The sequence below is a fragment of the Kogia breviceps genome, chromosome 13 (genome assembly GCF_026419965.1).
Source record: "Kogia breviceps isolate mKogBre1 chromosome 13, mKogBre1 haplotype 1, whole genome shotgun sequence".
Classification (NCBI taxonomy): Eukaryota; Metazoa; Chordata; class Mammalia; order Artiodactyla; family Physeteridae; genus Kogia; species Kogia breviceps.
The window spans coordinates 32,586,983-32,600,807 of NC_081322.1; the positions used below are offsets into that span (position 1 = coordinate 32,586,983).

Here is a 13,825-nt window from a genome sequence, read left to right on the forward strand (position 1 = left end):
TTTAAATCACTTTATGGAACAAAAACTAGGACATTTACCATATATTATCAGTGGTCGTCTCTGATTTTGCTCTGTGATCATTTTCCACGTTTTTGCTCAGGGCCTGATTTTCAAGTTTATTTCTCTGAGAAACATTCTCATCAGAGAAACATTCTGTCTTCCTTGTGAAACCTGATTGCTCTAGAGAAACTTTCGTATGTTCCTACTTTCTATAATCATCTTGTATTTCTTTGCTTGTTTCCCTAGTAAACTTGAAGCCGTTTTCTGGTAGTTTTTTGTTTTTTGTTTTTCCCATCTCTGTTCTCCAGCTGGCCAGCGTACCGCTTAGCATACAGAAAGTTCTCCCTTTGTCGAATGAGAGAATTATTAAATAACTCACGTTTGTTCCTTCTGCCAATTTAATGAGGTACTCTCAGCAATCACTGTTTGCCAGACCAGAAAATGAGTTTTACAGTCCCTTATTTCCCTTTCCCTCATTACTTTCACCTAGGATTTCCCTGTAACTTTAGGATTCGAAGGAGACATGAGGCACTTACATGTATTTCAACACCAGACTTTCTCACAATGTATTTTTGTGTTAAAGTGTCTATTTGAACAGCTATTGTGTACACGAGCTGCTGCAGTCTAGTCATTCTGCACCTCGATTAAAAAGTGCAGGGGCTTCCCTGGCGGCTCAGTGGTTGAGAGTCCGCCTGCCGATGCAGTAGGACACGGGTTCGAGCTCTGGTCCGGGAAGGTCCCACATGCCGCGAAGCGGCTGGGCCCGTGAGCCATGGCCGCTGAGCCTGCGCGTCCGGAGCCTGTGCTCCGCAACGGGAGAGGCCACAACAGTGAGAGGCCCGCGTACCGCCAAAAAGAAAGTGCAGTAACAGTTGCCATCTTGCCAGTCTTAGCAATCTGCTGTCTATGACTAACAATCAGGGCGCTTCGTAAGTTAAATTTTTTATTAACTTGTCCTCGTAGCAGAGTGTTTGAAGGGGAGGATATATTCAAGTTAGTACTTTGCATTATTATGAAAACAAGTTATCCTTAGGTAAAGTGGAAAAAAAGTTAAATGAGATGTGGAAAAGAAACAGAATTAAGAAATATTCCTACTTCTTGAGATCTGAACCTTTAAGGTGTTATTACGTTCCATATCACATCCATCTTAAAATTTAAGAATAAAAATTATTTAATGGTAACTAGACTTGTGGTAGTGATCACTTTGTAGTGTATACAGATGTTGAACTATAATGCTGTATATATGAAACTTATATAATAAAAAATTATTTAAAGCTACGGTATATACATACAATCGAATATTATTCAGCCTTAAAAAGGAATGAAGTTCTGATACATGCAACAACATGGATGAGCCTTGAAAAGATTATGCTAAGTGAAACAAGACAGACACACAAGGACAAATGTTGTATACTTTCACTTATAGGAGGTCCCTAGAATAGGCAAATTCATAGAGACAGATAGCAGTTGCTGGGGATTGGAGGAAGGGAGGAATAGGGAGTTATTATTTAATGGGCACAGAATTTCTGTTTGGGATGAGGACAGGGTTCTAGAAATGATGATATTTGTACAACATTGTGAATGTACTTAGTGCCACTGAATTGTACACCTAAAAATGGTTAAAACGGTAAATTTTATGTTACATCTACTTTACCACAGTAGAACTACAATGGAGGGTTAAAAAGTATAAAAAGCTAATACACTACAAGCAAATTATTACGACTCTTTTAATTCTTAAATAATAATTCTTAAAACAACTGTTTAAATTCTTAATAAATTACAACTCTTTTAATTCTTACTTAAGCATCTCCTAGAAAGTAGTGAGAATATGTGTCATAATGAAATATGAGAACATACAATAATAATTCAGTTATTTAACAATGGACCATGTAAACAATTATATATAGAATGGATAAACAAGATCCTACTGTATAGCACAGGGAACCCATATTCAATATCCTGTAATAAACCATAATGAAAAAGAATTTACACAAATATATAACTGAATCACTTTGCTGTACAGCAGAAAATAAGAACACTGTAAATCAACTATACTTCAATAAAATAAATTAAGAAAAAAAACCTCAAAAAACAATGGACCAAACTGGGCTTTATGCATATAATGACCATTTAGACCAGATTGGAGAAAGTAAGGTACACCTACTATGTTCACTGACTGGCATATTCTTACTTAAAAATCTTTTGTGATTCAAACTACTGTTTCTATACTTAAGTCACTTGTATGATGTAGTAGACATTATTAGTATTCACCAATATCTGATTCTGCACTGACTTACAGCACACAGAAGGTTTAAGCCTCCTTAAAGTTTAGGTAGTACTCAGTGAATTACTTCTGGCCAATAGGCTGTGGGTTAAGTGATGACAGTTATTTCTGGACCTAAGCTTACAAGAACTGTAAGCATTGTCACATCAACCAAGAAGTCTACAGGCAGGGCTTCCCTGGTGGCGCAGTGGTTGAGAATCAGCCTGGCGATGCAGGGAACACGGGATCCCACATGCCGCGGAATGGCTGGGCCCGTGAGCCTGCGCGTCCGGAGCCTGTGATCCGCAAAGGGAGAGGCCACAACGGTGAGAGGCCTAAGTACCGCAAAAAAAAAAAAAAAGAAGTCTACAGGCAGATAAAGGGGCAGCTACAGGTTGGTATATTCTCTGTCAGCCACGATCACTGAGTTGCCTTATGGGAAACAGTGGCCAGAAAGAGCCCCAAATCAGCGAAATACTTTGCAATGACCACAAAATAAGTTGCTGAGATTCTGGAGACATTTGTTAATAAAGTATAAGCCTAATTTAGCCTGACACATATAGATATTGGTAACAGGAGTTAGGTGCTGCTTAAAGAACTGAAAATATGTGGCATTAGCTTAGAGGTTGGTTGGTATACATAGGAAACTAATATTGGAGGCTAGAAACAGGGACGTCACATTATGCAATGGTAAAAAAATTAATATAACTGTCACCCCCAATAACCTGGGAGGCAGAAAATGTACCTACTAACTTTTGAGCTAGGGGAAGAGGTTGAAAAATAAGTGTGTGTTGGGTACTACTGGATGCATTTGGCACAGTATTATGAGAAAGAGTGGAGCCCAGAGAGGAATGGTTGATTTGTAAAAGCTGACACGAGGGAATAGAGGCAACCAGAATTTGAGCCTCACATGTTTGTGTTTTTCAACTCAAAGCAGTAGGAGATAAACTTAAGAAAGCCTTTAAATGACAAAGGATCATTAAACCTCAGCCTTGCAGCAAAGATCATAACTAAGGGTGTAAACATCATAGTTATTTTGGAAATTTTCAGTGGGTCAATTAAGGATGTAATTAAGGTAACCTTAATTTTTTTCTCACTTGGAAAAAAAAAAAACCTAAGGATGGAAATGTGGTTAAGAGGATGGCTCTCCCATCAAAGCTTATAGACAGAAGGTACCTGCCGTAAGGTCAGGAGAGAGGAAGGGTGGTAGGAAATCAAAGAAATACAACCAACCTAAGAATTACTTGTCTCAAAAAAAATGGTATGGTTACTGGCATATAAATCTGACCAGAAACAAAGAGGCCTACTAAGCTTTTAAGAGTTGTACTGGAAAAGAAACCATAAGCCTTGGCTAACAGAAATTGTGACTATTCCAAACTTTAAACAAACAAACAACTTCAGCCCCCAATTATCTAGGAAACAGATTGAAAAAAAGCTGTGCAACTTCCAAGGATGGCATATTCCTCAACAGCCATTCCGATGTAGCCAAGGAGGATAATAAAAAAAAAAAGATTCTTCCAAGGGGTGAAGTCTGGAGTCACAGAGAACAGTGGAGAAGGGAATTCTTAGGGAATAGAGGAAAGGTCTAACAATGAACATTCCCCATGCTCAGCGTAAGAGACTGACAATATCTCCATTCTTCTTCCCCTTTCTGAATTAGAATGTTTATTGTGGTTATAGTTCCACTGGTTTCTCCACTGTACAGTAAGTTTGTGGAAAACAGAACCTATTCTTTTGGCTCCTGGGTCTCCAGACCAGTGGGAGCAACATCCAGACCTGACATAGTACTTCCAAAGAGCCTGGTTCTGGAATGATGGATGGTCCTTTGGGGCTGTTTCTCTTGAAAAGGGAGTCACTGTGTTCCACGTGTAGAAAGAAGAGCTGAGTATTTGGTGACCAGAGGGTAGACTGTGAGAGACTTCTAGTCCATTCTCCTTTTCTTCTGAGCCCTGGGAGACTTACTCTTTCCTACCCATCCTTCCTTGCAATTAGGCAGAGCCAATGTGACTACTTCTGGCCACGGGGTTGTGCACGACGCATCCAAGATGAAGAATTTAATTGCTGATGCAAGACCTTTGGCGTTCTCCTCCCCTGCCAGTGAAGAGGCCTGGCATTAAAATGATAGAGCCAGAAGACAATCAGCCAGGATTACAGAGTCACCAGTTGGAAAACAGTTGCTTTTGCAGATTGACCAGACTCACAGTGATTTGGGGTGAGGAAGAAATAAACTTGTTGTGCTAAGCCATTGGGATGTGAAGTTATTTGTTACTGCAGCATAACCCAGCCTATTCTAATACATATGGGAATGCAAACATTTTAGATATTTCTGCCTGAGTGCAACTTAAAAAAATGTATGAAAATGTCTTCAGGGAGTCTGTGAGCCTCTGAAATTACATACAAAAATCTGGGGCATAGGGCTTCCCTGGTGGCGCAGTGGTTGAGAATCCGCCTGCCAATGCAGGGGACATGGGTTCGTGCCCCGGTCCGGGAAGATCCCACATGCCGCAGAGTGGCTGGGCCCGTGAGCCATGGCCGCTGAGCCTGCGCATCCGGAGCCTATGCTCCGCAACGGGAGAGGCCACAACAGTGAGACGCCCGCTGCAAAAAAAAAGCAAAAATCTGGGGCATATATTTTTCTAAGAAGATGTAAGTGCCAAGATTTCCCTTCCCAGCCTCTCTACTACCATTAGCAGGAGTGAGGAGAGGGTCCCAGAATTAAAACCCTCCACTTCCTCCAACACTCATAGCTTCTCTTTGGGACTATCAGGACTAATATCATACACCTTTTATCCCTAGAACATCCTTCATCCCATGGACCTTAATTCCCATATGGCTCTGTGGGTAATGTTGCTTGATTTTTCTCCATATCATTTACCATTTGAAATATCTTTTCTTTAATCTTCACTTCTTAGAATGTCTATTTCCTCACTTTTTAGAGAGATTTCTATCTCCCATGGTCAGTGCTGTATCCCCAATGCCTACCACACAGCAGATATTCAATAAATATGAAAGATGGTCTATAACATTCATTATAATCTCAAAGAGCTTCATGACCTAAAAAAGGTTAAATACAAAAAGGTAGACAAAATGTTTCCTAATGAATTATCCTGCCTAAAAAACTCAAAGAAACATCTGAAAGGATGAAGACTCACCCTTGGCAGACACTGAAATGTGAATGAAAGAGGCTCACGAGATATTTTATTGGGAAACAATAAACTTCTGAAATGGGAAGGATATTTTTAATATAGCTAAGTAAGCAAATACAGTGTTTGTACATAAAATATTCTGTCAACAATGTGCATTGAAAAAAACTCCAGGACCAATCTTGAAACATAAAGTAAATATGAATTTAATATTTTATGCATGTTTATACTGTAACATCAAAATAATGCTCCATAAGTTACATAGCTATTTTCCAAAAACACTGCAAAAAAAAAGATAAAATGGTAGGAATGATATATAATCAATTATTACTCAAAATTAGAAATATAGTCATCTATCTTTTAAATAGATTTGAATTGATGGATTTCTACATGAACCAGAACATTTTAAATATCTAAAAATAGTCTTTCTTAATGCAGCAGATAATATATAAAGAATCACTTTTATTGCACATATCTGGTTTAGGCTTATTTTTTCAGGTAGAATACAGACAAATTATGAGTATGAATTTAATAAAAGTAGGCAAGATACTATTTTATACCTCAAAAATTAGATGAAGGTGATATATTTCACAGCTTAATCCTCAGGAAATTTTATTCAGATATCATATAAAATCATTGACTAAAGTCAAACATGCGAACTAAGAGCTCTTAAATACATATCATAGTAAAATAGTTTTGTTGGCACATTTACAATAAGAAAACAGGTATCAACTGCTCTTAGAACTGACACCACTCTCCCTGGCCACTCAAAAAGGTGGCCTTCACATCAGTTTTTAAAACATTAAATGACAAAATCTTAAATATAAACATACATTTGGTTATGTCAAAAATATTCACATAATTGGCATATAGTCAAAAATTTATCATTTTAAACATGGAAAAACTAGGGGAATCCGAGGTTAGATATAAACCAGTTTCTAAATAAAGTTAGTTAAACTCCTGTTTTACTTCTTAAATTCATTTCGCCAAACACTATAGTAGTTGTTTTGAGGATTTGTAAACATTCTCACTGATTTGTACTGTTTCCTGAGGTCATCTGGAAGCCACTGTTACTAAAGTAGCTCACAATTTAGTACCCCTGCAAATGTGCTTTGGAAATATTCAAAATAAAAACAAAAATTTAAATGTAGATCCATGTGTAACTTAAAATACTTTCTCTATTACAAAAGCTATCTTTAGGAAATTCTTAGATCTCAAAATCAAATTTATTCCATTACCAGCAGACCTGGACAAGCAAAGCATTCATAAACTTTAGGCCATAAAAAAACAGATTTCAGAATTAACTCATTTAACACTGTGGAAATGAAAATAAAAGTATCTTATTACTTCTAGAATAATGTCTAAAACTTACATAGGCCTTTTCATTTTAAAACATGTTAAAACAGTGTAAGCTCAGGGCCTGACCCTTAGTAGATGTTCAATAAATATATACTTAATGAATAAATGTGAAGTTAAGCATAAAAACTACTGTAGTATTTGAGTACTGAGGTAATGTTCTGAAGCTACAACATATCACTCACTTAATGAAAAATCAGTCTTAACTGGTATTCAGAATAAAGCTTAAAAGATCTCCTAATTTGATAAATTTAGCACTAGTTCATTTCCTGGCATCCAACAAAAAGAGGAAGTAGGCACTTTCCTTGATTCTTGCCCTCACCTATCACTTACCATCTCTACTTAACTCTGTAAGGGATAAGCCAAGAGGCAACAGAAAAGAATGGTCTTGTTTCCTTCCCTCCTTTCTTGTTTCCTTTCCCTCTTTCTTTCTTTCTTTCTTTCTTTCTCTCTTTCATCTATCCATCTATCAATGAAACAAGAAGCAGGTGACCATCCAATGAAAAGTGCATGCCTCTTAATGGTATCTTTTCTAGGAGAAAAATGAGACAATTTAATATTTACATTTAGGGGAGAGGATGGTAATTGTCATTACCAAGACGGCTGGCTTGAATAAAGAGGATTAACTAATAGTTTTCAAAAAATTTCACTGTTCTGGTACTGAAGTCTTCAATGTTAACGCATTACAATTAAACAGAAAACACTTTAAACACTGTTTACCTTTTTCAGGACACAACCTGAGTTTACAGGTTAACTTATAAAGATACATTTCTCCATCATTTCACGGTTAAAAATCAAGAAAATCACTATTATTGAAATTTCAACAGCTTAAAAATACAATTTATGCAATGACATTTTTAAGCTCTGAATTTCATATATTATTACCATCCTTAACACTAATCACAATTCCATTCATCCACATATCAAAAGGTGGCATTGGTAACCTTGATAATATTACATATACTTAAATATTAAGAAGGGTGAGAGTCTTCGTTAAATATTTCCACACATTAACTACAGCCATTATTCTTACCCTTCCTTAACAAGAGGAGAATGAACCAGGACCAGGCACTTACCCAGCCTGTACTATCTGCCTGTACTATCATTTGTTAGCACTAATGATTAGGATGCTTGAACCATGCAGTTATGTGTTTTGATTTAATAATTAACACCAAAGTAGTCATTTTTAAAAATTTAAGCCTAAGTAATGGTAACGGTTTCATGCCAAGTTTTGACAGCTTAATAATTTGTTTTCTAGGGGGGGAAAAACTACCATATGTTTGCTATTAATTATTTAAAAAGAAAATCCAAAATGCCAACTTTATGCTCCATTAAAATAAAAACTAAACCTATTTGAACTTACTGATGATGCTTGCTGAAGACAAAAGGTGATCTCAAAACCCCAAAACCATGATTAATATTTACTGATCTACAGAACTAGAAAATGTATTACATTTTCCTATTAAGCATAATAAGAATAGAATTCTCTATCATTTACAAATATGATTTGGTTATTTACATTTCAAAGGTATCCTACGGTCCCATATGGATTAACAGCTTCTTTTCACCAATTCTGCATGTAACAATTATCTATAAATATAGTTTGACTTTGGCTAATCACTTGCAAATTATTCTCAACTCCATCATGAATAGGCTGCAAATAATATGTTGATAAAATATTTCAGTATTTTTCCAGTTCTCAAAACCTCAAAGCAATAAGCTAACCAGTATATTATTTGTAAATCCATATTACTGAAGCTACAGTGGTACCTCTTTATATGCTTGAATCATACAAAATATGACAAGGTCAGTATGCCAATTGTGTAAGTATATGTTATAGCAATGTGTCCCACACAGCAGTGTAATATACCACTGGATAGCCCTGAGATGATTTTTAATGAAGTGCTACATGAATGAGCAATTTTTCTTTAGTTATATATTTATTTTAATGTTTATTAGAAAAAAATGTAACTAGCACATAAAATGTAGAATATGCTCAAAATAAGACTATGGTTTAAAAAGGCTAAAAAATAAGCTTGAAAATAATAAGTAAACAATGCATAGGAGATATATATACGAAAACAGAAAGGTGGTATTGACTCCCATTTGGGAAACACTGTTTTTAAGGAATGATTTGACTTAGCCAGCATCATTTCTGAATGCTTATAGTAATAAGCCACATTATAAAGGAGTTTCCTCTACTACTGTAAATTCTGTTTTTTTCCTTCCAGGACAAATATGTTTTTAAAAACATGTGTTTACATTTATTTTAAGAATATAATTTTGAAAGTATTTAGTAAATTTAATTTACTTTAAAAGGATTCACCAAAATGGTAAACATGTTCAGGAGCATTTGAGGGACATGCTATTCCTACAGAAAAGACTACAAAGGCACATTGCATATAATGGTTACCGCTGCAGCATTAAAATAAAAGTGATCTAAATAATCATTACCATTAACAGGTAACAAATCATTATAATATTCTTTCATAAAAAAGAAGGTACGCTTGTGCGCTAAGTGCTCTTGATTCTGGAACCACCTGCACGTAAGTGTCACTAACATGGACCCACTGGCCTGCTGATTCACTATCAGGTTCTTCCAAACCTAACAAAACAGAAAGAAATATAATTTTACAATAAGTATGTTCTGACTTTACATTAAAGACAACACATTTATCACAAACTCTAATGCTAGACTTTATTGCATAAGGCTGTTTCTTCTTGGGCTAAACATCTTCCAAAATGAACTCTTTCAAAGCGTTAATATTAGTATCATTTACTTTAAATATCTAGTGAAATATTAGATAGTCTTAGGAATATTTATTTATTCAAGGAAAAGTGCATCTGCACTAAAAGAGAAGGAAGAAAATACACAGTTTGCCGAAGCAAATTTTTTATTTTATTTATTTATTTATTTTTTTTTAGCGGTACGCGGGCCTGTCACTGCTGTGGCCTCTCCCGTTGCGGAGCACAGGCTCCGGACGCGCAGGCTCAGCGGCCATGGCTCACGGGCCCAGCCGCTCCGCGGCATGTGGGATCTTCCCGGACCGGGGCACGAACCCCTGTCCCCTGCATCAGCAGGTGGACTCTCTACCACTGCGCCACCAGGGAAGGCCCCCCGAAGCAAATTTTCAACTCCAACTCTAGTCTGAGGACCTGGTATGTCTTTAAAAACTATTGGTATTGTTAAATAAAACGCTATTCCACTGCAATACACGATGACTTAACACCTTGAAAAACTGAGTGTCACTTCATATGACCTGAAGGGTACAGTTTTATGATATTAAGATTATCTAGGTACTCTTAAAGGTTTTCCTCACTTAAAGTGAATTCACTTGAAGTATCCATGAAAGAACTTACCTCTTCCAGAAAAGGAAGAATGAATTCATTTGTTTTTAAGAATAAAATAAACTTAGGATGGCATACCAGGTACATTTTTCTTTCCAGTGATATGTTCCAGTAATTTCCTGGAGGGTGTTCTCACTTTCACGTAAGCGGTGTAGTGGCCTCCTCTCATTGAGCCACTATGTTCCACTATGCCATAGAGACCATAGAGAACTTTATCTCCCACATTTACATTCTTTTAGACAAAGAAAGAAACCTCAAATTAATTAGTAATATTCAGTGAACTCTTATTATAAGGAAAATTAAGCCAAATGCAAGTCCTACTTAAAATTAGAGCAATGCATATTAAAACTACACTGGCATACATTCCCATCTCTATTAGACCAGCAAAATGCAAAAGCTTGACAACATTCTCTGTTGGCTGGGCTGTAGGGAAAAGGATGCTCTCATATGGGAACGCAAAGGGGCACACCCCTATTCAGGGATATTTCACGTTATCTAGCTAAGTTACACAGGTATTACTCTTGGACTTATTGATCCTTTTTCTAGGATTCTATCTCACAGGAACATGAGCAATATGTAAAAAGACATGTACCATACATGTACCATACTAGTGATTGCAGGATTATTTGTAATATCAAAAAACTGGAGTAGACTCAAATGTCCATAAATTGGGGACTGGTTGAATAAACTATAATGCATCCATACAATAGAGTAATATGCTGCTTGAAAAATGGAGTGCAGACAATCTCTAAATACTGCTATGAAATAATCTCCAGGATACAATAAAGGATACATATTGTAAGCTATAATTATTAAAGAGGGGTGATGCAGATATATATACCTATTTGTTTACATTTTTTAAAAAATAATAGATGAATGAACAATAATTTGAAAAAATGGTTATCTATAAAGGGAGGAAAGAAACAGGTAGAACAGACATGGAGAAAAACTACACTTGTTTGAATTTACCTTGTTTTACACATTTGACTTTGGAATTACATAAATATTTTATGTAATTATTAAACAAAAAATTTTTAATTTAAGTAACAATCCCTAAAAATGAAAATTTAAAAATTAAGCAAATGAATATCCAGTTGGTGGCATAATCACTCAGAGAGCAACCACAAGGGTCATGTCAAAAGAACCCAGGAGCCAACTGGAAGTGGCTCTCAGTAGCCAACAACAGACCCATTAGACTAACGTATTAGACCACGAATTAAAAGAAAAGTGCAGTAAATTGAAATATATTTAATGTGTTTAAATCCATGAATTCATAATGATAAATTAACTGATCACAGTTTCAGGATGACAGTGAATTAATTTATTAGTCTGAAAACTGGTTTAAAAGGGGGATGGGGAGAGAACTGAGCATTTACCCTGCCTTTTCTAAAAGAACTATACTATAAGATAACTAAATAGATGAAAGGAATTTCTCTTTATATAGAAGTATTCTAGCAAATAAATGAAGAAAGAATAACAGGATTACCATTCTGTAATTCTTAATGAACTCACTGAGCAACACTGGTTGCTAATATCACAGAAAGGTAACTGGCATCACGTGCCACCTGATGAAAGAACAGAACACTCCCTATGAAATAGCCTTACCGGGGGTGGGAGGAATATCAAACCTGAATCTGTTCAAGCCTCTCTTGATCCAACTACCTATCTGTAGGAAATAAAGAGGACAGAGGAATAATCATCAAAATCTAAACTATAGGAAACTACCAGAAAGATGATCCAGTTTCTTCAACAAATAAATTGCAAGGGGCAGAGATGGGAGAGGGACACTGTATATTAAAAGGGACTAAAAGATATTTTTCAATCATGATGTGTAGTCCTTACTTTGACACTAATGCATTTTGAAAATTTCATTTATTACACAACTGGAAATATATACATTAGATGATATGAAAAAATTATTGTTAATTTTTTTTAGTGTGAAAGTGGTATTGTGGTTATGTTTAAAAAGGTGGGGGTGATTTTTATCTTTTAGAGACACGTATAGGAAAAGATTTATGAATGAAATGATGTCTGATACCTGCTTCAAAATAACATAAGAGAAAAAAATTAATATAAGAGGAGGAAGTAGATGAGCATGTGGATGGGGCAGGACTGGCCATATATCTAAGGTTTGGAGGCAAGGTGATGTGTGCTTGAAGTTCATTGTACTGTTCTGCCTACTTTGGTGTATGTTGGAAATTCTCCGTAATAGGTACTTCTAAAAAATATGTTTTTGTAAGTTTAATACAGAGCTTGATAGATATTTTGTTTACCACACTATCAAATTCTATGAATACTGAATGTGAATAATTGACAGATAGTGCTAGTATTCCATAGCAGATGAATGGGATTCACTGAAAAATTGCATTTAAGATATTTTGTTTTGATCGATCAATGTATTGAAAGTACTAAGTTCAGTAAGTTTATGCACCACAAATCCTAGACTGCTAACCAGTAATTGTGAGCAGGACAACATGTTAGTTACCCTAGAACTGTGTAGTTCCCTCATGGAAAGCAAAGTCATCAATTTCACCTACAGAGTTCTTACATACAACTACGAGCAATTATAAACCAATCTGCTTTCTATACCTAAGTATTAAAGTATTAGTAATTTTTAAGTATCATACTCAGTTCACAAGTACACTATTCTCAGTAGTGTACATGAAATGGCATGAAAAACAATGCACTAGTGTATTGATTTACAAAAGATAAAGAACTCTTCAACTGCTAAAACTACTGTCAATTAAGCACATCATTCACAAGGAACAGGAGAGGGCACAAAATCTGCTTACTTCTCTCAGCAGCTATCTGATTCTAGTAGTATTTACAAGCAGCTCTGATCTTCATGAACATTGTGCCTCACTCATGCTTTATGCATCTTTTCAACTTATTCTATCTCCCAAAAGACAAAATGATAGTCAGTGTGTTAAATGTTTGATGGAAGGAAGAAAAGGAGGGAAGGAGAGAGAGAGAGAGAGGGTGGGAGGGAGAGGAAGACATGGCCTAATAAACAATACATAGGATATTTTGAAGCATATTATTTGCAAGACAATTAAATATCTTAATAATATACTATACCTTACAAGTAGCAGAACAGAATGGTGCTAAGTCAAGTGTCAGTGGAAAATCTACATGTCTGTTTACTTTGCGAAGACTCAAGCCAGCCTTAAAAAAAACACCAAAAAAAAAATTTTTCTTAATGTTACAAACAACCTAGATCATTGTGTTTGTTAATTAAAACCAAAAGAGGAATCCTAGAACTTTTTTCATAGATATAAAAATATGACTGATGAACAATCCAAAACTGATATATGACTAAGCTCTCAATTAGGTTTCATAAACTGTTATTGCAAAGATCATTCATTTACATGGGTATTTTTACCACAAATATGAAAATGATCGCTTTCACTGTGTCTTTCAACACTTATGGGAAAATAAATTCAATGTGATAAAAGCTCAGCTACTGACACATATGCTATCATAAAAATGTACTCAACTGAAGAGTCAGGAGTCTGGTGTTATAGGCCTAACTCAACGACTGGTTAACCGTTCGTTGTCTTGACTCTAGACAACCTCATCTAGATCAAGGCAGAAAACAGGTATAAATGGATTAGATTAGGTCCCTTCAGTCCTAAAATTCAGTGATATTCATTCATTAAAAAGAAAAAAATATGAACACTAAAATCATTTTAACAGTAAAAGTAAACATTGCATA

The 13,825-nt window shown here is 35.7% G+C and overlaps 1 protein-coding gene across 7 annotated transcripts in view; it reads right to left on the reverse strand.

The window, feature by feature from the left end:
* Positions 1-5,466: 5,466 nt before the first annotated feature.
* Positions 5,467-13,825, reverse strand: part of USP45 (ubiquitin specific peptidase 45) — a 65,279-nt gene continuing 56,920 nt past the window's right edge. For 6 of the 7 annotated variants that reach the window (XM_059083669.2, XM_067011524.1, XM_059083670.2 and 3 more), the window contains 3 exons: positions 13,189-13,275; positions 10,189-10,342; positions 5,467-9,367 (listed from right to left, as the gene is read on the reverse strand). In XM_059083669.2, the coding sequence (XP_058939652.1) occupies positions 9,237-9,367; positions 10,189-10,342; positions 13,189-13,275 (372 nt within the window). In that variant the 3' untranslated portion in view covers positions 5,467-9,236. Of the gene's footprint in view, positions 9,368-10,122; positions 10,343-13,188; positions 13,276-13,825 lie in introns of all 7 variants that reach the window. The other variant, XR_009338922.2, reaches the window with a different exon arrangement.